This window comes from Protopterus annectens, chromosome 10.part0 (genome assembly GCF_019279795.1).
Source record: "Protopterus annectens isolate FY-2018-M chromosome 10.part0, PAN1.0, whole genome shotgun sequence".
In the NCBI taxonomy this organism is placed as follows: Eukaryota; Metazoa; Chordata; order Ceratodontiformes; family Protopteridae; genus Protopterus; species Protopterus annectens.
The window spans coordinates 1,555,693,234-1,555,720,153 of NC_056744.1; the positions used below are offsets into that span (position 1 = coordinate 1,555,693,234).

General features: G+C 37.5%; 1 protein-coding gene across 1 annotated transcript in view; it reads left to right on the forward strand.

The window, feature by feature from the left end:
- Positions 1 to 26,920, forward strand: part of LOC122813724 (eosinophil peroxidase-like) — a 341,523-nt gene that overhangs the window by 13,680 nt on the left and 300,923 nt on the right. Inside the window, exons 2-3 of the mRNA XM_044086190.1 lie at positions 3,279 to 3,454; positions 19,340 to 19,472. Coding sequence (XP_043942125.1) covers positions 3,279 to 3,454; positions 19,340 to 19,472 — 309 coding nt within the window. The remainder of the gene's footprint in view (positions 1 to 3,278; positions 3,455 to 19,339; positions 19,473 to 26,920) is intronic.

Genomic DNA, 26,920 nt, shown 5'->3' on the forward strand with positions numbered 1-26,920 from the left:
TAGGAGCTTGAGCTGGATGTGGCAGAATTAAAGATGTTAAGATTTGCACTGGGTGTGACGAGGGTGGACAGGATTAGGAATAAGTATATTAGAGGGTCAGCCCAGGTTGGAAGGTTTGGAGACAAAGCCAGAGAGGCACGATTACGTTGGTTTGGACATGTGCTGAGGAGGGATGCTCAGTATATTGGGAAAAAGATGCTAAGGATGAAGCTACCAGGTAACAGGAAAAGAGGAAGGCCTAAGATAAGGTTTATGGATGTGGTGAGAGAGGACATGCAGGTGGTTGGTGTGACAGAGCAAGATGCAGAGGACAGGAAGAAATGGAAACAGGTGATCTGCTGTGGCGACCCCTAATGGGAACAGCCGAAAGAAGATGATGATGATGAATTAAAAGGTGCTACAATTTAAAATTGCATATTTGTGTATATTGTATGTACCTTATATATGCATAATATATTTACATGGATGTGTATACATATAACTGTGTGTATGTGTCTGTAAATTATGAGTAGAAGCTTGATATGTACATTAACAGAGTGAATATGTTCTATGTATCTATGCATGTGTGTAAATATACAAATGAGTGAGTGTAATGATTTTTTTAATATGTGGACATTACTATGGACATAGGAAGCAAATGTTTTTATAGCAAGAGTCATAGAAAAAATGATTTTGTTAATAAAGATTTACACTATTCAAGTAATCATCCCTTACATATTAAAAAGAACATTCTCTGAGACTGATCACCTTGGACAAAGAATTCAAAAATGAAATGCAATTTATTATTTAAAAGTTCAAAGAGAGGGGTTATTGGTTAAAAGACCTAGAAAACACTGCCAAATTAACTAAGTCTACTAGAAATACATACTTTCTACCTATTGTAAGAGATGATTTAATTAATATTAATTGTCACAATATTTTTTGAAAGTGGACTTTGGATATGACTACAGATGGTAGTAGTATTAGAGAAATAATTATTAAAAATTAGAAATTACTTCAAGGTAATGTTCAGCTTGTATAAATTATAGGTAACAAGCCAAATTTTACTTATAAGAAAACTTTTAGTTTTAAGAATTGATTGCAGATTAATAGCACCAGTAAAACCCACTTCCTCAAAATGTAAAGGTGCATATAATTATAGTGAATGTAGAACATGTTGTTTTAGTTTTGAAGGATCCAATATTTACCTAGTACATATGGGTTATAGTATTGGAAGTAATGACAGGAATACCTGTAAATCTATAGGAACATTTAATTTAGCTAACTGCTCTACCTGTACTTTGGCTGCAGTGGTACAGCTTTTAGCATTGTCACCTCACAGCAGGTTCTCTGGTTCGATTCTCAGCTGGTATGCCTTCTGTGCAGAGTGTGCATGTCCTCCCTGTGGTCAAGTGAGTGTTAAAAGACATGCAGGTAGGTGTGTGTGTGCCTTCTTTGAAGGTTGGGTGCTCGGTTGGCAACTCGATACCATAAAAAACACTGCCATTCAATCTGTGGACCAATGATCCGCTGTAGTGATCCCTAACCGGGATAAACCAAAAGACATTGCTTTTGCTCTACCTGTATTCATTTTATATAGGTATGACCACTACAAGTTTAGAGAACTAAATTAAAGAGCACTTATATGCTATGAAAACTAAAGATTTGAATAACATCCTATATAAACATACACTACAATGTTTTATTTTTTTGTGATTGATTATCAGGCCATAGACTTGAGAGGGGATAATTTTAGACCTAAGCTTCAGATAAAGAAAACTGAAAGGCAATTAAAATTAAAAGCAGATATAGCTTTTTAATAATGTTTATGGTACTTTAAATGACAGTAGAGACTGGTCATGTGATTTATGCAGGAAATTTTTAATACTTGTCCTTCCTTGTGTTTTGTTCTGATAACGTTTAGTTTTAGTATGAATGAAAGTGCTATATATAAAATATATATAAAATTCTTAAATGCTACTACTGCCATGGCCATGATGCTCCAGATATTTGAGGTATACACAGTCAAGTAACATAATTTATGGGTATAAATATTGATGATTACAGTGACAACAGTAGTTTGAGTGAACTTTTGTGCTTTAAGTGGTTTGAAATGGGTTCCTATCAGTTTGTCGAAACTTCAGCAGTTAAAACACATATGTTCGAACTGTGAAGTTCGAAAACTGATTATTGCAAAGCTGTGGAACACCAAATTCTTTCCCAGGGAAAGAATTTGGTGGGCCGTTTCTGTGGCTTCGTGATTTTCAGCACTGTGGTGGAAAGTTATGGGTCGGCTCAGGTAAGTGTGCGATTGTGTGGACTTTAGGGTTAGGGTGAGATAGGTGAGTTTGGGTTAGGGCGCGGGTCAGGTGAGTGTGTGATAATGATGGACCTTAGGGTTAGGGTTAGGGTTTGGGTTAAGGTAAGTGGATAGATAGTAGTGTATGTACAGTTTAGTGTAGGGTTAGATGTAGGATTTTAAGTGTATGTGTGTGTATTGCTGTTTTTTTCGTGTGCTTGTGTTGTGTGTGTGTTTCTTGGAACAGCAATTTTTTTCCCTGGGAAACAAATCACTGTTCTAAGCCTGTGATGGTTTTGCACTTCGAGGTTAGAAGTTCAAACATATGGTGTTCGAACTTCTGTCGTTTCAACGAAGTGATATAGACCCATTTTAAATGAGTAATTGTATTATTATTGCAAAGTTTTGTTTCACTTTTCCCTGGAAAAAATGTTTAAAACTACTCAGATTTTAAAATAAGTACAAAATTTGCTTCATTAAACAATACATATAATTTAAAACAATTTGGTAGGTAATTATACATTTAAAACAATCAGGAAGGTGAATCCAAAAGAGGTATGTTAATGCATGATCCAAAATACAAGTGAATAGGAGAGAGGGCCTATGGTTTGAAACTGTCCATGACCCATGGTACACTGAATCTGCCACTGTGTATGATACTTTGCTTTCCATTTAACTGTAGAGGAGTAAATCTTCTATTGCAAATTGCAAATAAACAATATTTTTAGAACTACAGTCAAATGTTACATATAACTACATAAGGTGCATTGTGCAACCTTCAAATAAATAATGTTAATGCCATGTTTCAGTTTTAAAGACTAGTGTCCACGTGTTATAGTATAGATGTAGTCATGCACTAACTGCAATGCAGTGGCAATAAAGATTGCAAGGCCAAAAGCAGCCCCCCTAGGGTATTCAATAAATTGTTTGTTTTGTGAAGTTGCACACTACTGTTACTCTTAGGTAAGCATACCTTCTGTTTTTCTGTTCTGTTTTGCAGCAACAAGCAGAAGCTTCTGAAAAAGTCGGTGAGCCCTGCCAATCTCATGGCTTTCTCTAGGCAGCCAGTGGCTGAGACAAGAACTGCATCCCGAGCTGCTGAGTACATGCATGTGGCCATGGATCTTATCCAGCAACGTTTGCTCCGGAGACCCAAGCGATCTTTCAATGCAACAGGTCACAGCCCCCTTCTTAACTTTATTTCACATTTGTTAATATTTTAGTAGTGCACCTTTCACATTATTTTCCATTCAGATTGTGTAAATTTTCTAAAATATGGTCACAGTTTGTGGAAATCTGTTGGAAGAATTCCAGAGTACTTAGAATCTTCTTCTTTCGGCTTTTTCCTGGTTAGGGGTCACTGCAGTGGATCACCTGTCTGTTCATGATTGGCAGTGGAGTTTTACGGTGTTGAGTTGCCAGCCCAGCATCCACCCTTCCACAGAAGACACACACACACGCACCAGGGGCCAATTTGGAGTGTCCAATCCACCTACAGCATATCTTTGGGATGTGGGAGGAAACCAGAGCACCTGGAGGAAACCCACACGACCACAGGGTGGACATGCAGACTCCACACAGAAGGCACCCCAGCCGAGGATCAAATCGGAGAACCTCTTGCTGTGAGGCAACAACACTAACCATTGCACCATCACAGCTGCCCTCCAGAGTACTTAGAATATGGAAGGTAAAAGAAGAAGCTGTATTCTACACTTTTTGTAAACAGTGGATGAATTCTGCACCATGCATAGGAGTATATTACTCCACATTTTAGGTTCATAAGTAACTATTAAGTTAGATACCCTTGTGGACTATTTGAAGGGTAGGTAACCAATTTCCCTTGGTATGAATTAAACCCTGTATCTTTTGCCTGTAAGGTAAGCACCTCAACCATTATGACATCCCCTTTTATATAGAAATGTTTCAAATAATTTTACAGAAATAAAAAGAAGTTCCTGATAAGGATTTCTAAAGCAAACAGTTACCATTCCATACACACTAAGCAGCTACTATTGCACAATGTGTGTAGTTCTGTTTTAAAACATAAAACATTTTTAACAATACAGTATGATATTTAACTTAAAAAAGATTTAGTCATGCTATACTGTAGGCTACACACTAAAGTGCGCTAGCCGATTTACAGCATTTATAGCATTTACTGTCTGTTTTTTTCCTTGTCTCTGTAATAAAACAAAAAAATCTCTTGTTTTCCCGCCTTACTGAACTAGAGTAGTCCAGTTTCAGAGTTGCTGATCCCTGGGCTTTGTTTTTAGTTCCTGTTACTGATCCATTGCCTTATTAGGGAGGAGGGAAGTTTCTTTGCTTACCAGTGGGAGTGGGAAGCACTGAGCAGCCTTTCTGTCCGATTTGGTGAAGTTTCAGCCAGAAACTAGTAGTCCATTGGTTGTTTTGGGCCAATTCCTAGCTCCTTTCAGCCCCTGCTATAAAACACGCTAAACACGCGTTTTTCCAGCTTGTACCAACTCAGCACAGATCCTCGTGGTGGCCTGCAGAGTGATCCAAGCAGCAGAGAGCTAAAAGAGTGACTTTCTACCAGATATAAGTATTTTTTGTGGCTTTCCCACTGTTATTTAAGCTAGTGACTGCATTTCGCCTGTTTTACTGCTACTTTAAGTGATTTCTGCATTTTACACTGTTTATTGCACTTTAAGTTACTAATTGTTGCAAATTGTTTCTGTAGGCTACACACTAAAGTGCTAGCCGATTTACAGCATTTATAGCATTTACTGTCTGTTTTTTCCTTGTCTCTGTAATAAAACAAAAAAAAAATCTCTTGTTTTCCTGCCTTACTGAACTAGAGTAGTCCAGTTTCAGAGTTGCTGATCCCTGGGCTTTGTTTTTAGTTCCTGTTACTGATTCATTGCCTTATTAGGGAGGAGGGAAGTTTCTTTGCTTACCAGTGGGAGTGGGAAGCACTGAGCAGCCTTTCTGTCCGATTTGGTGAAGTTTCAGCCAGAAACTAGTAGTCCATTGGTTGTTTTGGGCCAATTCCTAGCTCCTTTCAGCCCCCTGCTATAAAACACGCTAAACACGCCTTTTCCAGCTTATACCAACTCAGCACAGATCCTTGTGGTGGCCTGCAGAGTGATCCAAGCAGCAGAGAGCTAAAAGAGTGACTTTCTACCAGATATAAGTATTTTTGTGGCTTTCCCACTGTTATTTAAGCTAGCAACTGCATTTCGCCTGTTTTATTGCTACTTTAAGTGATTTCTGCATTTTACACTGTTTATTGCACTTTAAGTTACTAATTGTTGCAAATTGTTTCTGTAGGCTACACACTAAAGTGCGCTAGCCGATTTACAGCAATTACTGTCTGTTTTTTCCTTGTCTCTGTAATAAAACAAAAAAATCTCTTGTTTTCCCGCCTTACTGAACTAGAGTAGTCCAGTTTCAGAGTTGCTGATCCCTGGGCTTTGTTTTTAGTTCCTGTTACTGATCCATTGCCTTATTAGGAAGGAGGGAAGTTTCTTTGCTTACCAGTGGGAGTGGGAAGCACTGAGCGGCCTTTTGTCTGATTTGGTGAAGTTTCAGCCAGAAACTAGTAGTCCATTGGTCGTTTTGGGCCAATTCCTAGCTCCCTTCAGCCCCCTGCTATAAAACACGCTAAACGCTGCCAGGCGATTTAGCTGAGTTACCACTCTACCTTCCTCGAGCTGTACTGCTGATCTAACCAGCATATCCTATAACTGAAAAGTTCATCTCTACTTGATTCCCAAGTAGACTATTCTCTATCTGTAAAGCCTAGCACTTACTCCTACAGTACTTGCACCTTGATAAAGCACTCTTATTATAGATAGTACCCCACCAGCCTAAAACCCACTTCCCCGGAGTCCTTTGAAAGTCTCTTTATCTACTACTTCTAGTATGTCGAGGGATCAGTTGCTAGTGTCCTCTCCAGCTCAACTGGTGAACCTGGGAATATTGAGGCAATGTTACAACTGCCTCATGTACACAGACAATCCTCTCCTTCTCCCACAAAACACAAATACATGCGAGAGATGCAACTATACGGCCAAACTGGAGGCTGAGCTCTCTCAACATAGGACTGGCAAGACCAGACAGGAGGAGAAGGTAACCACACACAATACATACCCAGTCACACATGGTACCATCACAACTTCAAATCATACACATACTCACACAAAGACATACTCGGAGGCTCTGATCAAAAATTTACCAAAACAGCAGAGGCCACCAAAGCAGACACCCAAACAACTACCACCTCACGACCCAACACATGCAACACATAGACCACACAGTCAGAGTGTCAAACAGTCACAGCCCTTAAGGCCAAACAAAATGCCAGACACACTTGTCATTGGTGATTCCATAGTCAGACACACTGGCGTCCGCTCACCAGACTGAGTAAAGAGAAGGTCACAGTAAGCTGCCTGTCAGGTGCTAGAATCCGCCACATAACGCAAGCACTCAGGTCTCTCAACAGCAGGTACAAGTACGACTCAGTCATTGTCCACGCTGGTGTCAATGACCTGAGACGCACCTCCTTGGACTACATGAAAAGGGACATCGAGGAGCTCTCTGATTATGTAGCCCAGGCAGGTATGACCTTGACCTTGAGCAGTATCCTACCTTCACCTAGAATGATGCCACAATACAGTGATAAGATGATCAGCTTTAATAATTGGCTTAAATTCTGGTGTCATTCAAAGGGGATCCAATGTCTGTCTGCCTGGGATGACATGCTGGACAAGCCACGCTGCTTCGCAAGGGACGGCTTGCACCTGTCATCCCTGGGCTTCCGGATATTGGCAAAGGCTCTTGCCACCCCATAGTGCCTTTTTAGGCAAGGCTCAAATTCTAAACCTACCACCCTAGAACACCGAAAAGGAAAAAAACTAAGGGTAATGCTGCTCAATGCCAGAAGTCTCAATCTCAAGATGCACGCACTCGAGGCCCTTCTCAATATGGAGAACATCGATGTCTGTGCTGTGACAGAAACCTGGTTCAAGGCTCCTGAGAGCACCCCAGCACTAACAGGTTTCACATCATATCATGCGTTCCGCCCCAAAATCCGGACAACACCAAGAAAGGAGGGGGTGTCCATATTCATAAAGGACACCCACACCTCAAGGTTGGTGGCAACGCATGATGCATCGGAGACCATCCAGGTGCAATTAACCATAGGCAAGACTGCTCTGCAATTTGTAGCATGTTACAGGCCACCCTCTCAAACTCAGGAACCTCACATGGCCTTCCTGAAAACATTGGAGGGATAAATGTATCTCCAAACACCATCATACTAGGTGACTTTAACTACCCTAATATAGACTGGGAACACTACTCAAGCCCGAACACTCTAACCCAAAGATTCCTGGAGTTCATAAACTCAAATGCCATGGAACAACTAGTCACCATCCCCACAAGAGGAGAAAACATACTTGATCTCATCATCACGAACATGGGATCAAAATGTTCAACACCGGAAGTATACCCCTCACTGGTGAGATCAGATCATAAACTAATCTTGCTGGAGGTCCTCATCCCGCCCCCACCTGAAACAAAAAGACCACAGTGAAAAACTTCTCAAAAGCCGATTTCACACTTCTAAAACTAGTGTGGTCTCCTTTAAGGCCCCTGAGCCAGTGGTAAACATTACTCAAACCGCTGAATCACTTACAAATGCCTTCTACCAGCACCTACAGGACTGCATGGATCAGGCAATCCCAAACAAAACTAAGACTCTCTGTACCAAAGGCAAGCGTCCAGTCTGGTGGACCCCAGCCATAAACAAACTCTACAACAAAAGGAGGAAGCTACTACAAGATAGAGCAAAATCCTTGAAAGGTAAGACACCTTTGATCATTATAAGTAAAAAACTAAGAGCTCTCATAAAATCATCCAAGGCAAATTTTGAGAGAAAAATCGCCAAGGACACTAAAGAGAATCATAAGGCCTTCTTTAGCTATGTTAGAAACCTAGGAGGAAACTCCCAGATATGCTCAGAATTAGTTCAAAATGATGTGAAAATTACTGAACCTACACACATTGCCAACATACTGGCTGACAGGTTCAGTGCAAACTTCTCCCCTCCCCCCAAAAGGAGAGATATCTATTCCAGAGGATTGTAGCCCCCCAAACATCTCCAACGCCCAGGTGAGAACTGCCCTCACTAAGGCAAAAAACACAGCATCCATGGGACCGGATGGTGTCCCCGGCTGTGTGCTTCATGAACTCAATGAGGAATTAAACCCACAGTTAGGACAGCTGTTTAATCTTAGCCTCACCTCAGGATACGTACCCAAGGAGTGGCGCACGGTGACTGTGGTCCCACTTCAAAAGGGCGGTGCCTCCACAGACCCTGGAAATTACCGCCCCATTAGCTTGACAAGCCTTATCTGCAAAGCCATGGAGAGGATCATAATGGAACTCATAAATAAAGACATAGGGAACTTGCAGACTTTGGATCCAACTCAGTTTGGCTTTGTCAAAGGCAGATCCTGCCTCTTAAACTTGGTTGACTTTTTTCGAGACAGTCACCAAGGCCATTGATGAGGGAAAGGCAGTCCATACAGCCTACCTCGACCTGGCAAAGGCCTTTGACACAATACCCCACTCAGGTATCATCGAAAAACTCATCAGCTTGAATGTAAACCCATACATCACAAGATGGGTTGCAAACTGGCTAAGTGACAGAACCCACAGGGTCAGAGTTGCTGGAGCCATGTCAGACTCAAAGCCTGTCACAAGTGGTGTCCCACAGGGCTCAGTCCTGGGTCCACTCTTGTTCGGCATCTACTTTTCTGAAGTACAAGCAAACACAGGAGGGTTATGGCTGACAAAGTTTGCAGATGACTGCAAACTGGGCCATAGTCGAAAACACATCTGACACAGATATCCTCCAGAAGGGCCTCACAGAAATGGATAACTGGTGCCAGAGCCATGGCCTGAAGTTAAACGCCAAAAATGCATAGTCATACCCTTTGGGAAAAACAAGGCTACCCCTAGCTACCATATAGGTGGCAATCCACTGAGCACAGAAAAGTCATCAGAGATCTGGGGACCCAGGTTGACAGTAGCCTTCGCTTTGACACTCATGTTGCTAAAGTAGTTAGGAAAACCTTCTATATCACCCACCTGATCATGAAGGGATTCACATCTAGATCAAGGGAGGTCATCGTCCCCTGTACTCATCACTTATTAGACCTATGATTGAGTACAATGCCCGTTCGAATGTATCTGACCAGACACCTGCTGCAGCTTGAAAGGCCCCAAAAGTTCCTCACCAAAAGGATAAAGGGTCTCAAAATATGTCTTATGCTGCCCGACTGAAAGAACTCCAGCTCTATTCAGTCTCATACCGCTTGCTCAGAGGTGACCTGTGCCTGACATATAAGGCCATGTCAAACCCAGATTTGATGAATATGCTTCACCTCAAAAATCTAGATCCCTCAGAACCACAAGGGCGGAGACTTAAACCTTGACACGGTTATAAATAGAACGTGCTGGAGGGACAGATTCATCACCCAGAGACTCCCTATGCTGTGGAACAAAATCCCGGTACATGTGAGGCAGAGCACCTCTCTGGTCTTGTTCAAGAGGAATCTTGACCAATGGATGGGAGATTGCAGATATACCCCAGGGATTACTTCAGCGTCACTGCTTGACAGAGGCACAGCAAAATGATAGGCATAGTTTTTATTCAAACTAAAGGGGTGGCGAAAGCCACATAACTATGGGCTAGGCTTATAAATGCCCTTGGGCAGATAGCCTAGTATGAACCTATGAACCTATGAACCTATATTTTAATGTCAGTTCTGGGATAGGCATGCAGTTCACATGTAGTCATTTAATTTGTATGATTTACACTAGTATCCATCACAAATGACACACCTCTAGCTTAGGAGCAGTACATTAAAATAAAAGTTAAAAACCTCACTGCTACACTCTGTTCTACTGGTGCCTGTTTGCCTTTCTGGTGCAACAGTAGGTCAGATAGTACTCTGCTTTAACAATTACTTTTTTTTTTTACTTATTTTGATCTCCATCCTTTCCAGATTAAACTGAAGTTTATTGCTATGTATAAAATTCAGTTGTTTCACAAAAGTTAACTGTTAATTCTGCCCTTCTTGCTAAGAATGACTTTGCTGTTAAATGCCAAGTTTCTCTACCAGACACTAATTGTTCTTGTAAACTGTCCACCACTTATGCTATTAAGCATCATTCTCTGTATCTAGCTCCTTCTGTCTTCCCTGTCTTGTTTTTTATCTACTAAGATCTCATTTTAAAGTAGAAAACATTAACTCTCTTTCTTTGATACAGGCATAGCTAGGAACTTGCCATGTGCATCATGGTGTACAACTTAATCTTTAAAGAGAGAATAAAGCAACATAGGTGTACTATATGTCCCAACTTCAAGCATACAAATAAAACTAAAAGGGTTTAAGTCAGCCAGCAGAGAAGATAAATGTGGCCACTAGTATGTGCTAGTCTTGAGACTGACTATTCAGTTTTAGTAAAATTAATAAACATCTAACATAGTAAATAATACATTTTACATCTTTACTTTGATATTAAATAATAAAGAATTCTAGTTACATCTTGATTATTTGCAAACATCTACAGAAAATTAGGAAAGCTATCATTAATGAAAGGCAGAACATTTCCTATAGACCATATTAAAATTGCATTATGCAGAATCACAGCTGTATTATCTAAAAAGGAATTAGAAAGGTGGAGCAGTCAGTAAAACAGACACAGTAAATACACAGTAAATACAATAGCCCATGGAATTGTCAGTCAGTAGACTAAAAGAAATTAGGCTCAGACAGCATCCTTTCAAAAACGGGTCTATATTATATCCTCGAATGCTTAAAAAAGCTAACGCTGATTGTCAACATTATTTTTGTGAAACTGCAAAATATCGAAGCAGCAGAAACTCAAATTTTTTCCTAGGGAAAGAATTCAGTTGTCCGTTTCTGTTGCTTCGGTATTTTCAGTGTTACGGTGGAACGTTACCGGTCGGATTCAGGTAAGTGTGCGATTGTGTGGATATGAGAGTTAGGGCAGATTTAAGTGAGTTAGGGTTAGGGAGCGGGTGAGGTGAGTGTGCGATGGTGACGGACCTTAGGGTTAGGGTTTGGGTTAAGGTAAGTGGGTAGTTAGTGGTGTGTGCATAGTTTAGTGTAGGGTTAGGTATCAGATTTTAGGTGTATGTGTGTGGATTTCTGTTTGTTTGGTGTGCTTGTGTTGTGTGTATGTGTTTTGGATCAGCGATTTTTTTCCCCTGGGGAAAAAAATCGCTGATCTGACAGTTTGAGATTGTAAGCTTTTGCTTAAATTAGGACGATCAGTCAGCGTTTGCTTTTTTAAGTGTTCGATGATATAATATAGATCCTTCAAAAACAAATGAACAGCAATAAGAACAGCATAAAAATAAAAAAATCTGACATTGCACTCCATACCTCATATACCTGGTTAACAAATGCACTTAATAAAAATAATAAATAAATACGTTTTGTCAAGATTGGCAGTAACAAAACTGATGCATACATTACAGCTGATAACAGTACAAACAATTTGACAGTAAGACTAGCCTTACTCTGTGAAACAGTATATTTAAGTTCTTTCATTTTCTGAAATTATCATAGAAAATAGCAAACCTTAAAACCTTGCATACATAATACAAACATAATGGAGGTGGTACACATATTCAGGAGAACTCTGAAATGAAGCCATAGCGATGACTTCTATACGGGGTAGAAAGAGAAGCCGGGATCAGGAAGAGCTCCATGGGCATTGGTAAGAGCTTGTAAAAGCTATTGGATTAATACATATGTCAAACATCTAAATACAACAATTATTAGCAATAAATCTTTGATGGGTGCCAAATAAAGTTCTTGATCTGTCTGCATTTCAGAATGTGCTTGTTTTATTTTAATGGAACCGTTAGTACAGATTGTTCTGGTGGGATCGTAGAAGTTGTTGAATGCTGATGGAATCTATACCTTCCTTAATAAGCACTAGTTTAGCAGCATATAGTTTGACTACGAGTAATGGAGGAGGAGAAAAAAAGGTTCTTAATAAAAAGAGAGAAAAGGATGGGCATGGAGTCTTGGAGAACATCGGAAGCAGGATTTTAGTGACCTATCTCTGTGCTTCTAATGTTAACAAAAGTGGGCAACAAGTTTTCTATAGACATTTGTAGACCAGACAGAGCTTAAGGCTTTAGGATTTTGTTTGGGGAAGGGGGGGTTGATTTAAAGTGCCTAGTGCTTTACAGTGGAGGGTCCATGGTTGGAGGTTTGCTGCAGATCATCCAGTTTTCAGATACATTGCTGCTACGCTGCTAAAAGTGTGGTATCTGTCAGAGGTCAGAGGTCAGGAAGTATAATATCACAGTAGTCATTTAGGAAGGACTACAATAATGGCTAGAATAATTCTTATTGTGTCTGTAAGCTGCTATTTTTGTCCTTAGTATTTTCTTTTAGAGGCCGGAGTTTAGATTGAGTTATAAAACCTTAGTTCTTGGTCAAGCATAACTAATGTATTACATTGAATTTACTACTTTACTTACTGTACTATTTAGAGTTTTTATGAACAGATGAAGAGCAACATTTAGAATGTTATGAGGAGTAAAAAACATATATTTTCAGGTAGGTTCATTTAAATAAGAGACTGGATCTTTTAATCAGTATTGTAGAGCAGTAGATAAAAGTTTCAGTTTTTTTAAGTTGTCTCCATTAATCCTAGCAGCACAGATAATTTTATACTACCATTTGCATAAACATTAGTGATACTTTTAACCAATCCAGAGAAGAAAAGAGGTCTGAGAATACAGATACATGGAACTCTGTGATAAATATATATAGATAAGTGTAGAGGTGGTACTCCCTGATGGATACCTGATAGAGAAGAGATTGGTTTGTTCAGTATGATGCTGTTTTGACAATTTGGAAAGCAGCTGCTATTTAATCAGTCACTTAGCTTAGAATGGGGGTGCCTACATGTTTTAGCTACTTAATGAAGGAAGGAAGATTGATTGCATCAGATGCCCAAGTGAAACTTAAGCATATTTTTGCCACTACCCATTTCATATCATATTATATCATATCATATCATATTGTGGACATAACTAATGTAGCAGGTCCCTTATAAGAACATATCATGCATTCTTGTAGCTTTTTCAAAACCTTTTATAAGAAATAAAATCATAATTATAGAGTAATAACTACACATCTGTTGAGGAATTGTAACTGCCTGCTTTCACGGCTTTGGGACATAGTTCTCATTAGTAATAAGGCTGAAAACAAATGCTACTGGGTGAGCTGATTTGGATGTACCCAAACAGAATTGTTTTAGAAGTATTTGATTTGCTGTGGGTGATCTGTGGGTTAGATTTTTCTGGACGTGTTAGACAGGATGTTGTAAGTGGTTTTAGTTGAAACTTGATATAGTTTTCTAGGCATCTGTCACACTTATTATATAGTTTGGGGTTAGTTCTTAATGTATTTTTAATTGTGAAATAAAAAAAAATGTTGCATAATGGTTGACAAGTTAGGTATCGGGTATTCATTTTTAAGGCCTGTTGAGAAAAGTATAGAATTAGTGACAAAGATTTATTGAAAAGTATGGTAGTATTGTCATTTAGTCCAACATAGCCATAGATTTATGGTTCCTATTAACTCAGAAGAGTTATAGGTTAATTAGGGTCTTTGTTTTGATACATTTTCAATAAGGATTTGTTGTAAGTCATGGACAGGGACACTAATTTATGGTATGAAGTTAAGCTATGAAATTCTACTTTTATGAGATGAAATCCAGAAATTATACCTGTGGTTTTTATTTAAATTTCAAAAGTTTATTGAATTTTCAAAAATCATTTGTATGTATTTTTATATGGATTATTTGAATGTATTTTTATATAGATTTCTAGCCTTTGCCATGGCTTCATTATAAATGTCTACTATACACACACACATATATATATATATATATATATATATATATATATATATATATATATATATATATATATATATGGGTCTATTGTTTTTGGTCAAATTACATTTGGGCAAAAATGATTTCAGGCAGCCCACTTCACCAAAATGCATTTCACTGAAAACCCATTTGGTCAAATTCCATTTGGTCGAAAATGAAATGTAGCCACTGCCCCACTGCAGTGCCACCCTGGAGTGAGAATATAAAGTAAGGGGGTGTGTGGGGGGCACAGCCCCTTACATTGGGGGTATAGGAGGTGTAGTCCTCCAATAATTACAGTGTATGCACTGTTATATACATGTGTATTCATTAAAAATACATTGTTATATATATGTGTATTCATTCAAAATACATTGAAACATACATCAGTAAAAACTAGTTGCAAAATGTGGGGGGGCTGTGCCCTCCACACCCCCCTTACTTTATATTCTCACTCCAAGGTCGCACTGCAGTGGGGTAGGGGCTATATACTATTTTCGACCAAATGGAATTTGACCAAATGAGCTTTCAGTGAAGTGGGCTGCCTGAAATCACTTTTGACCAAGTGTAATTCGACCAAAAGCAGTAGACCCATAGATATATATATATATATATATATATATATATATATATATATATATATATATATATATATATATACATATGGTCTACTGTACTTAACCAAATGGCCACATCACCAACTTTCAGTTCGCCAAGATGAAAGGATCGACAAACCAGAAGACTGGCATCTGAAACACCGGGTTTCAACTTGAGGCAAGTAACCGCTTGGCCATCCTGTTGAACTTTGCCCCTTACCCCCGCGGTAGTGAGATCTTGGCATTGGTATATTTAATTAGGGGGTGGGTTTAATTTTGTTGTTTTTTTTTTTTTTTTTTGTGATGGCCAAGCCATTACTTACCTCGAGTGGAAAGTCGGTGTTCCAAATGTTGGTCTTCTGGTTTTTCAGTCTTTTCATCTTGGCGAGGTAAAAGTTGGTGATGTGGCCATATGTATAAGTAAAGTAGACCCATATATATATATATATATATATATATATATATATATATATATATATATATATATATATATATATAGTTTTGGCCTAAAATGTCAAATTCTATGAAAATACCATTTTTTTTTCAATACTCGCAGTCCAAGTTTGGCAATTATCAGTATTTCCAAAGAAGAAATGGAAAATCAGGATCCCTGGTGTTACGTGGGATTTTATTTAGGAATATGATGCTGTTCATACAGTTATATGGTAAGCAGAAGTAAATGAGTTTATTATGGGCAATGTTTTAGAGCCTCATCAAATGATGGACTTGTAAGTAGTGGTTTTCATTCTGTGGACCAGATGGGCTGTTCATAAACTCATAGTTGAACAGTTTTGAAATAACCAGTTTAGATTGTGACAGGGAATCTTTTAATGTTGTTTTCCAAATGGAATATAAACATTAATTACATGAAATATGACATGAACTACTATAATATGTGTATAAACATATATGTTTAATGCAACGATATTGCAATATTCGAGAGAGTATATCTAGTTTGCTATAGATTGTTTACTCGTATGTTTGTGAATGACTGTTGTTTCTGTTGCAGTTTGTACAAAACAAAGTGTAGCTGGAAATAGAAATAGAAGGTTGTGCTATTGCCTGACATTAATATTCAGCTCTCCCAGAATTATTATTTTTGAGACTATGTTAATATAAAACTACTGCTATGCTTCCTGCACAGACATGGGGAAATATTTTTGGTGTAACACAGAGACATGCTATGTTTGTGAGACACTCTGTTGTATTTCACACTTCTATCAGCTGTCTGGAAAGCAAATAAGGTAAGGAAAGAAGATACTATTGCAGGTTTGTAGAAATATGGAGTCTGGGGTGGTAATGGACCAGGGAGCACACTGTGCAGCTATCCTGTAATTAACTCATTCCCTATGATGGAGCTCTGGAAGTTTGCACTGTAACTTCCAATGGGAGGAGCTTAAGCTTTTTGATAGAATCAAATACACTCCTCAAATTTCAAACAAATGTTCATATCTCTGGAACCTTATGGATTACTAAACAAGCATAAATGGCAAACTCTTCAGCACAAACAATTTTTCTAGTAATAGTATTCATTAGGTCTAGATCTTAAACTCAATTTTATAAGTCACAGTACACACAGTAACTACTAAGTTTGCAATATTTTTTAAACAACCAACAATATGTCAGCAAACACTCAAGTTACACACATGCTGAAAGTAGCACTTTGTTCATCTAGCTGAGAGCTTTCATAAGAGGCTAAGCAGTTCTGTCTGTGCTACTTGGTAGTCAAAATATTTAGGAAAACATGAAATTTATGACAATAGAAACAAATATTATATGACCAAAGTTAATACTTTTTTACTTGCACTAGACAGAGGCCAAATATCAATACAGGGGTCTACTTGAGATTACCAAAATCTCAGTAGACCGACAGTCAGAACACCGAGACAAAAAGCACAAAGTTTCACATTAGCGAAACTTCACATTAACGAACTACGAATGCTCGACACTCCAAATTGCCACATTCCAAAAGAAGTATCGTAGTCAGTCAGTTGCCGAATGACAGCAACCTTTCCAGTTAACATATTTGTGGGGGGGCTATGCCCCCCTACACCCCCTGGAGGGCTGCACACCCCAAACCCCCTGCTACTTACAGATACCAACTCCAAGATCAGACTACAACATGCAGATGAGAGGATCTCCTGTTCCGCTCAGCTTGGAGTGTCAGGCATTCATACTTGTGGATTCATCATTTTAAATGAAGACTGCACTATAGTGGGGATTAGGAAATGTACCCTTTCCCTCACTGTAGTGCGATCTCGGAGTTTATATATATAAGTAGCAGGGGGTGTGGGGGGTGCAGAGGGGCTTACCCCCTACAAAACATTTGGAGTTTCGTAATGCTAGTTTGCATTTGCTGTTGTGGAGTTAAACATTTACAATGCTACAAAACCTTGGAAGAGTGACATTTGGCCTTCCAAGTTTGCATAACTGTATGCCGACATTTCTGATGAGATGATTAGACAAATAGTAACAAACAATACATTTTTGTTGTGTAAGTATTTTAATTCTAAATGAAACCTATCATCATATGTTGGACCAGATTCATAGGTTAAGATCACTGTGATATATAAAGCTTTGTTTTAAAAACAACTGTCCTAACCTATAAACCTTATACCCTTCCAATTAGTCATTAATTGTTATCACTGCCTTCCCCCAAGCTTTCAAAGATACAGATAGGATAAATAATACCAAATAAATTATTTATTCAAGATTTGATAAAGTTTTTTTATTTACGTATATATTGTAAATTTTTGGGATTATCAAAATTGTATTAAAATGATAAATTATTATCTGCATTTTTACATTAAAAAAGAGCTATATGAAGTTATTTCCAATTAACACAATATTCTTTATCTAACCACTTTTAAACAGAGCAGCTTGGGCATATACTTCCATATTTGACAGCTTTATACAACTCCACCCCAAGATCTAATGTGAGGTTTATAAGCTAAGATGAGTTTGGTTGGGTACATGAGGACTCACTGTATCCCTATTTATTCATTTAATTGAGATTTATTAGGGATCAGTGCTATAGTTTTAACTATATATAGAACTTTTGGGAGTATTACCATTTTAATTAATTGCAGCCTTCAAATTTAAGATATAATTTATTCCAATTATTAATTAAATAATCAATTTTGTTTTACAAATTTTTCATGGTTACTGTTTCTTGTATGTTGTCATTGTTCTATTAAGCTTATACCTAGATATACCAACTCTTGAGAATTCCAGTTTATCTTAAATTTGTTAATAGATGAATTAATCTATTTCTGTTTAATAAAACAGTTTTCATTTTTTATCACTAAACAACATTCTGGAGTAATCTGTAAACATATTTATTTCTGAAATGGCTGTCTATAGAAAACTGAATGTCCATAATTGTCAGTGTAATTATCAGCAAAAAGCTCTAACAGTGATTTCTATGGTTAAAAATGACCTCTTACAAAGGAAAAAAGCAATCAAGCTATAAAATGTTTTGAGTAAAAAAGAATCATTGAAGTTGTTGCCTGGTTGTGCAGGTTTTATGTAGGACTCATACCAGTTAACATCAGTACAATTTATTAAATTGATACCTTTGTAAGCTTTGTAGGTGAGCAAGCCCATATGCTATTATTATTTTTTTTTTTGCCAGTATGACTCACCCTAAAGCAATATTACCAGGTTTAGCCATACACTTTATTTTTTCCCTAGGTCCCTTTCCCTAACTGCATGCTAGTAATCAGTCCTCCTCTGATTAGACTCTAAATCAAGACCATTTGCTCATTAGAGGTGAAGATCATTTTGTCCCACAGATCTCCTAAGGCAGTTGCCATCCAAACAGGCCTCAGCTAGCCAAACTTCAAGAAGTTTGTTGTTCTTGACAGCATCCCTGTACTGTGATCACATTTGTGTGAATGTCCCTAACCTCTTCCTTTGGGTAAGGACTGTCTATGACACTCTAATACTTCACATTTTGCTCCCTTGCATTGTGACCATCAAGGGCTACTGTCACTAGCATGGGTGGCCATGCCCATGTCATCCTTGCAATGGCGTCCACCAGTATGACTCCATCCCAGCAGGAAGGCAGGAATTATATCTGGGTGTAGCAGCTAAGACCCTTTGCTATATGGTCAAGTACCTGAGTGGCTAATCAAACAGTTCATCTGAGTCATAATTGGGATTTATCATTTCATGCCATTTGCACAACTTTACACACACCCTTTATTTACCCAGGACCCCTTTCTGACATTATCAAGGCTACTAAGTATGCCTGCTTTATTAACTGACTCCCTTATCTTCTGTAACCTAATCCAAAGATATAACCATTATGTGCACACTTTTACAGACAGGGAAGCTAGGATAATCTATTTTATTTTGTTATCTACATTATTGTTTTCATCAGTGATGACATAGCCTGTTTTGATTCACTGTACATTTTGTGAGCTACACATCATTAAAAAATATGATTCTGCTGTGTATTGTTCCAAAATATGAATTAAAGTGTAAATTACTTCTCTGTTTACAGATCTTCTCACACAAGCTGAACTGAACACAGTTGCTCAAATTTCAGGCTGTGCTGCACAGACACTCCCTAAAACCTGTACAAGCGATTGCTGGACAACACAATACAGGACTTTCTCTGGGGAATGCAACAACCTGTAAGAAACAAGATGTTTGATTTTTTTTTATTTGCTTATTAGTTTGATTATTTACCTTTTTTTAGCCCTGGAATGCATATTGATGTCAGTCTATTTCTCTTTTCCGCTAGCAATCCCAATTAACTTATTTGAAGGGGAGTAACTTTTATGCTCATCATTTTCTAGGTGGTTACAAGATTTTTTATATGCTATAATCTTTGTAGCCTGGGTCTTACAGACTTGCATGCAATGGACACTGCTGTAGACCGTCTAGCTCAGCTGAGAATTCCAGAGGTATTCTATAGTGCTTTCTTCAAGGCCCATGTGACTTCAATGCCTTAAGCAGCCCTGGTTCTCTTAATAAAGGCTGGCCCAGCAGCAAGAACCCACATACTCTTCCCGAGGAAAGAGAGCTGATGGCTGTTAAACAAACTCAGGGTAACCAAATTGCAGATGGAAGCCCCCTTTCTACACAGTTTAGCAGAACAGCTCTCAACTTGTGTGCTCAAGAAGCAGGAACAAAGCCAAAAATAATGAGTAACAACGGCCCAAATCAGTGACAGTTTTTAAATATGTGTCTAATACATTTAGAAAGTTAATAGAACAACTGATTTTGAATCAACATGCATTTTCTGAAGAATGAGAAGTATCTAGCCGTAGTGTTTTCCTTTAATGGATCACTCCAGTATTTTATAGGCAAAGCAATTAGTGTAAATTTATTGTATCACACCAGAGATTTAAACGGTAAATTCAAAACACACATTTTTTCATGTTGCTATTACCATGTAGTATTGGTATAATTCCCCATTTACCATGCTGGTGGATGCTCATCCACACTCATGCACACACCTGCACATTTTTTTTAGATTACTAGTTTATTTCGTCCACTGTTTTCTGTATTTGTTGTGTGTTTTTTCTACTGGTTTTAATTGTATAAACATGTTTTTGGGGCTGTAAACATGAAAACTGTCATGACAGGTTTTTTTTTTTTGCAAAGCAGATATTTTTTCTGAGCTGTTAATAACTTAGTTTTTTATCCACAGTAATACGCATGGATAGATTTTTATTAGATATTATTAGACAGCTGCAGAAATATTTATAACATTTTAGTTTGATTACGTTTATGGTTAGATAGCTATGTGTTTTTTCTTGATTTTTCTTGATTTTAGTTCTTGTTTTAGAAGAAGCATTACAGCATTAGTTAGCTGAAAGTGATTTTACTTAAAAGTCTTTTTATGTGTATCTTTTATGTGTATGTTATGCTTTTCTTAATACCTGTTCTTGGAATGTGGGTTGCAAATAGATAGGTAGTGTTTTCCTTGACTAGGATGTAGTTTGATCTAATCATTAGTAGTGTGTGGGGTTTGGTGCCTGCTGTACTAAATTGCACTTTTACAGTCCTGTTTATATTGTTTGACATGAATAGGCTGGTTTAAAATTAAACAATACATATATTTTCCACAGCTACTTCTAAGTATATAAAAGCTGATATGTTTAATATTGTTAAAATATTTCTGATTTTTGTGACTGAGGATTGCTAGTCTGTGATAAATAAAGGCTTGTTGCTTTGAAACACTACCTGGATTTCATGATTTCTGGAAAATTTTGTGACTGAGCTCATCAGCGGAATTTTAAGACCACTAGTTTCTATGTTTTTTTATTTATCCTGTTTGCTTTAATTTTTACATTAATAGTTATTTGGTTGCCATCTGTCTACATACCTACTTACCTGTAGGATTACATAGAATTACTTGTAATCATACAATTCCAGCTATATATAGCCATTCAGCTGTGTACATTGTTGATTATGCATATTTATTTTACTATGTAAATTTGTATATAGGCATTTTCATTTTTTTATGCACACTATGTTTTAGCTACATGTATATTTTGGCTGCTTAAAACACTAATTGTGCACCATCTATGTATGCCCAATTGCCTTAATGATATCCATGTATTGCTCTATGATTTTATTTTATTATAATTTATCATGGTCTTCATAGCTTTTTTCCTAGTTGCCTTATTGGTCCAGGTCATGGATGAAAAGGGTCTTTGGATTATTTTGCTTACATTGTTGACAAATATTAACTAAATAAATACACGTTTCTTTCTATGAATCTGTATCAGTTTGTCATCAATCTACAGACTATCTTACTTTAATAAACATATGCCTGGCTGTCTATCTTTTTAGCTATCTAACAGTGTCAAAGTTATAAATTCAGTGCTCTGTTTATCTATAAATCTATTTACAGACATTATGTATGACTTTGCTGTTTGGAGGCTGATACTCTGTATATCTACAGATGACATTTATCTGGCTATCTTTCTATGTAACTGCATCTAAAGGTATAATTACTATACTGAATTTACTAATATAATTGCCTAACTGCCAAGATTATCAGATCTGCTTCCTGCGTGACTTTCTGTTTACACCTATAGATAGTATCATTCTAAGTCTAGCTGTCCATCTTTTTGTGCATTTATTCAAGAGTCTGCCGTATGAAACATAGACACAGGTAGCAAATAAGGAACTTATGCAAACTATTCAGCCCATCTTTCTTGTTTGCTGGATAAAAAAACACCCTAGTCATGTGATATCTTCTGTCTGTCACTATGGTGATTTAGTTTAGCCTTTCTATCATCTGTATTATTTTTCACTTTTGTCAGTTTTTGGAACTACATCCACCTCAGGGAAATGTATTAGTATGTCTCAATTTATGTGAGCAGAGTGTGAGGTACATTCACAGTCAAACCAAAACCCAGAATTGCTATGCCATGTACAGAGTGATGAACAAAAAAGACACATCCACAGATGAGATGATGTTGACTTTACCACTTTTATACAAAGCAGCCAACTCAGCACTGTCACAGTATTCTAGTAGATACATAGCTGTCATTATGGCACATGAAGAACAAGTCTACAAACTATAAGCACAACAGGAGCCCCCACCCTCACCAAATTCCTGGATGCACTGTATAGATTGCAAAGTACCCTATATACTGTCAACCTCTTGAGCCAATGGGTAGCCTAGCAGGGAAAGACCAACTCTGGAAAATAGGCATGTGCAGATGAAAGCTGTGCCTATGTCAGTTTCTGGAAGGCAGCAATAAATAAACTGAGATACAATATGTATTATGTACCTATTTGTGTACATTCCAGTTTTGCAAAGAGGTCATGTGAATTTCTGGACAGCAGGCTATAATGACAGTCCTGCTTCAATAGGGAATCGTGAGCAGTTTGCAGATATACAGCACCACAAGTACGGAATGGTGAAGCAGCGAACTCAAAAAGCCTAACGGCACATTATCACATGATGCTACTAGACGAGATACAAGAGATGCAGATATTACGTTTCTATTGTAACAAAAAAACAAAATATGCCAGCAGGCACACGAAACTAATAAAACAAAAAATAAAATAAAGATCTCCAGCCACAGAATAAAATCTAGTCACTGTTTATTAAGTACGAATATCAATCCAAAACGAAACGAAAAAGTGTTTTTGCATTATTAATTGTTAGGCTTCTTCAGAGTCTTTTGAAATAACTTAAAAACCATCTTATATACATTGATGTCATATGGGCAACCAATCACATTTTTTTCATTTAAAAAAAAACAGTTACAGCTTTCCTATTTAAAGAAACAGTCAAATTCAACACCAAAGCCATTTTCACACATAAATATGTTAAAAATAACACAAAATGCATGCTAACCAAAACAACGAGGACATAGGTAAACAGTGGTAATAAATTCTTTGTGTGAATTCAAGAAAGTTTAGTTTGTTTAAATCACCATGGCCCTTTGTTTTAAAAGTGTAGCTAATGAAGCACTGTCATTGAGACCTGGTAAAGCAGTGGAATTTAATCTGAGTTGCCATTTAACCTCCCTAGCTTCCATTTCAAGTTTATCAGCACCACCTCTTTCATTGGGAAAAATCCTATCGATAACAAAAAAGATGAATCTCTTGAAACAGGTACACTTCGTACTATGAAGAAACAGGGCATTGTGTATATCTTTATTTTTGATTGTCCTAAGATGTTCGCTTATCCTATCCCTCAACCTGCATACCGTTTTTCCAACATAAAATCCCAGGCATGACATACAAGTTGCCAAATAAACTATCATAGAAGTGTTACAGTTACATCTCTCGGGACAGTTGAGGGAATAGTTATAATTGCTAACTGAGACATAAGGGCCATCATTAATAAATTTACAATATCTGCATCCACCACATTTAAACATTAATGATTTGTACCCTATTTTTCTATTCTTGTTGGAGTATCCTTCTAAAATGTTTTTGATATTCTTACCTTAGTGTAAACTACTTGGGGTTTTAACCCCAATTTCTCCTTTGTTTCTATTCCTAGGCATATATCACAGTGTCTGTGAATTATAGAGACTAGGTCTAATGTCTGATTGTTGTACTGCAATACCGTTGCGTCACAATCATTAATCTTCCTGTTGTTTTGTACTAAACCACTACTAGTTCTTAAAATAGGGCTAAAGGAGGTGTTTCTCTTAGCTAATATTTCACATTTAGTATTCATCAACTACTTGAGGGGATAGCCCCTCTAAATAAACATTCCAATCAAAGTGTAAAGATCTTCCTTGAAGGTTGCATCATCACTTATTAAATGGGAAAGCCTCACCATTTGTCCTTTTACAATACTTTTTCCCTGGTGTAGGGAGTGAGAACTGTCAAAATGAAGTAAGGTGTTCGAAAAAGTTTGTTTTCTAAAAATGTTGCTATTTAATACATTCTCATCCTTACTTTTAGAAAGATGCATATCTAAAAAAATCAATGTCATTCAATCTCCATTGACTAGTGAACTCCAAGAATGCAGTTGTAGTGTTCAAATATTCTACAAAATCAAGAGCCTCTTTTTCACTCCCTGCCATAGAATGAGAATGTCATCCAAGAACCGGTTGTATAGTTTTATTTGATTCATATAAGAAGACTCAAAAATATACTTTTTCCTCACATTCCAAAAGTACAAGGTTGACAAAACAGGGGCACATTTGGCCCCCATTGCCATACCTGCTATTTGGTGAAATAACTCACTCGCAAAAGCAAGGAATTTGTTTTTAAGGACCATCTCCATGATGTCTACGAAGAAGTTAACTTTTTCCATTTCCATCTTTTGACTTCTTATAAGACTTTCATGAAACATCAAACCCTCTACGTGTGGAATGACAGAAAATAAATTAACGTCAATTGTCAGAAAAGAATAATCATCTTCTTCCCGAACTGATCTTAGTCTCTCCAATCAATGCCAAGAGTCTTTGAGGATGTGTGCTGCTTCCCTCATTACTGGACTTGCCCATTTATCGACCCACGCTGCTAGGGGTTCTGTTTTTGATCCCTTGGCTACAACAATGGGTCTGAATGGTGGGTTTTGTAGATCTTTATGGATCTTTGGAATACCAAAGATCTGGGGTGTCACTGGTTTCTCAACTGTCAAGTATTGAGGTACCTTTGATTAATGGCCCCCTGAAATACAGCATCTAATAGAAAATAATCTATTTGCATGTAAGCCCTATTAACTTCATTCTTAGAAACCCTGGCATAGGTTGAGGAGTCGTTAAGTATGTTAAACATTTTGGACACATAATCAATTTGTGTCATAATAACAAGTCCTCCCCCTTGTCTGGTTTCATAATTCTGATGTTTTTGTCACTGGCCAAATCTATAAGAATCTTCCTTTCTTCCTGAGCTAAGTTCCCCACCATTCTGTTTTTCTCACTTGCCAACTTTCGAAATTCTATTTCACACATTTGTTTCAAACAGTGCAATGTCAGAATTGTTGGTGGAATAAAAACACTTTTACGCTGTAAGGTATTTGTTCTGCGACTCAATTTCAATTCATCACTAAAATATAACCTTTGGTTAAGTTATCTTGTATATAACCTTAAACTAATCAATATGTCAGCTAAATCAAGTTTAAAGTCGGGCATAAATGACATTCCTTTTTTTAACACATCGAAATGTAACTTCTGCAAATGCAAATCACTAAAATTGTATACCATGAAACCCTGATTTTGAATGGTCTCACATATAGAATAAGTACTTAAATTTGCATCTGTGTTAACAATGGAGCCATCAAAATCAGTAATCAAATTTATCACAGAAATAACATCACTTACATCAAGTAATCCAAGTACTGTTAATTGCATCTCTTTCTCCCCCCACCCCATTGTCTCCTGCTGTTGTATCCAATATTCTGTTGATTCCGGGAGCCCCTGTTTGTTTGGCTCCTTAAATGCTCTGACCTCCTTACTTGGGGGCCTTGCTCTAAAAAGACTTCTTCTTCTTCCTCATACTGTTTACCAACCATATTTTCCTCATTACTAAAGGAATTCTGAACAGTAATGCATTTTCTCCTCTCATTTTCATAAACAGCATTGTTCACAATCCTGTCGCTTTTATCAACAGGATAAGCTAAATTGCTTTAATAATCAGCAGTATCTCTATTCCGTTTTCACTGTTTAATACTCAAATTATTTTTAACAAGCACCCTCCAAGAGGAAAAAACGCTGAGAGAAGAAGGGAGCCACTTTTGAGATTTTAAGTATTTTTTCTCTGTTTATTTGCTAAGTTTTTCTGCATAGCTGCCTAGCTTGAGCATTTTCTGGCTTGTTAAACTTGATTTCTGTATTAGTAGCTGTATTTAGAGCACAACCAAAAGCTGTTTGCTGAATTTCCTGTTTGCACTTAATTTTAAATCGTTTTTTTCTTAAAACTTGCATATTTTCTGTCCTTGACCTAGCACTCTTGTGTGGGGTCATTTACTGCACTGTTATAACTTGATATTACTTGTGAACCTCTGCTATCTCTGTAAAAACAAAAACAAAAAAAATCTTGCTTTTTCCCACTTTTCTGAGAGTTAAAAAGTTCAGTTACAGGCTTGCTGTTCCTGAACTGTTTGAAAGTTTCTGTGAGGCCATTTTGCTTGGGCTGAAGGAGGGTCTCTCTGTTCATCAGTGGCAGTGACTAACATTGAGCAGCTTCCCTGCCCCCGTAGAGGTGGTTACTGACTTGAAACTGTAGTTTTATTGGCCACTAGGGGTCATTTCCATAACTCCTTCATCTTCCTCTCTTAAAACCTAGTTGCCTCGTGGTTTGAGCATCTTTTCAGGCTTGTTGGCTGTTGGTGAAGCACCCTCCAAGAGGAAAAACGCTGAGAGAAGAAGGGAGCCACTTTTGAGATTTTAAGTATTTTTTCTCTGTTTATTTGCTAAGTTTTTCTGCATAGCTGCCTAGCTTGAGCATTTTCTGGCTTGTTAAACTTGATTTCTGTATTAGTAGCTGTATTTAGAGCACAACCAAAAGCTGTTTGCTGAATTTCCTGTTTGCACTTAATTTTAAATCGTTTTTTTCTTAAAACTTGCATATTTTCTGTCCTTGACCTAGCACTCTTGTGTGGGGTCATTTACTGCACTGTTATAACTTGATATTACTTGTGAACCTC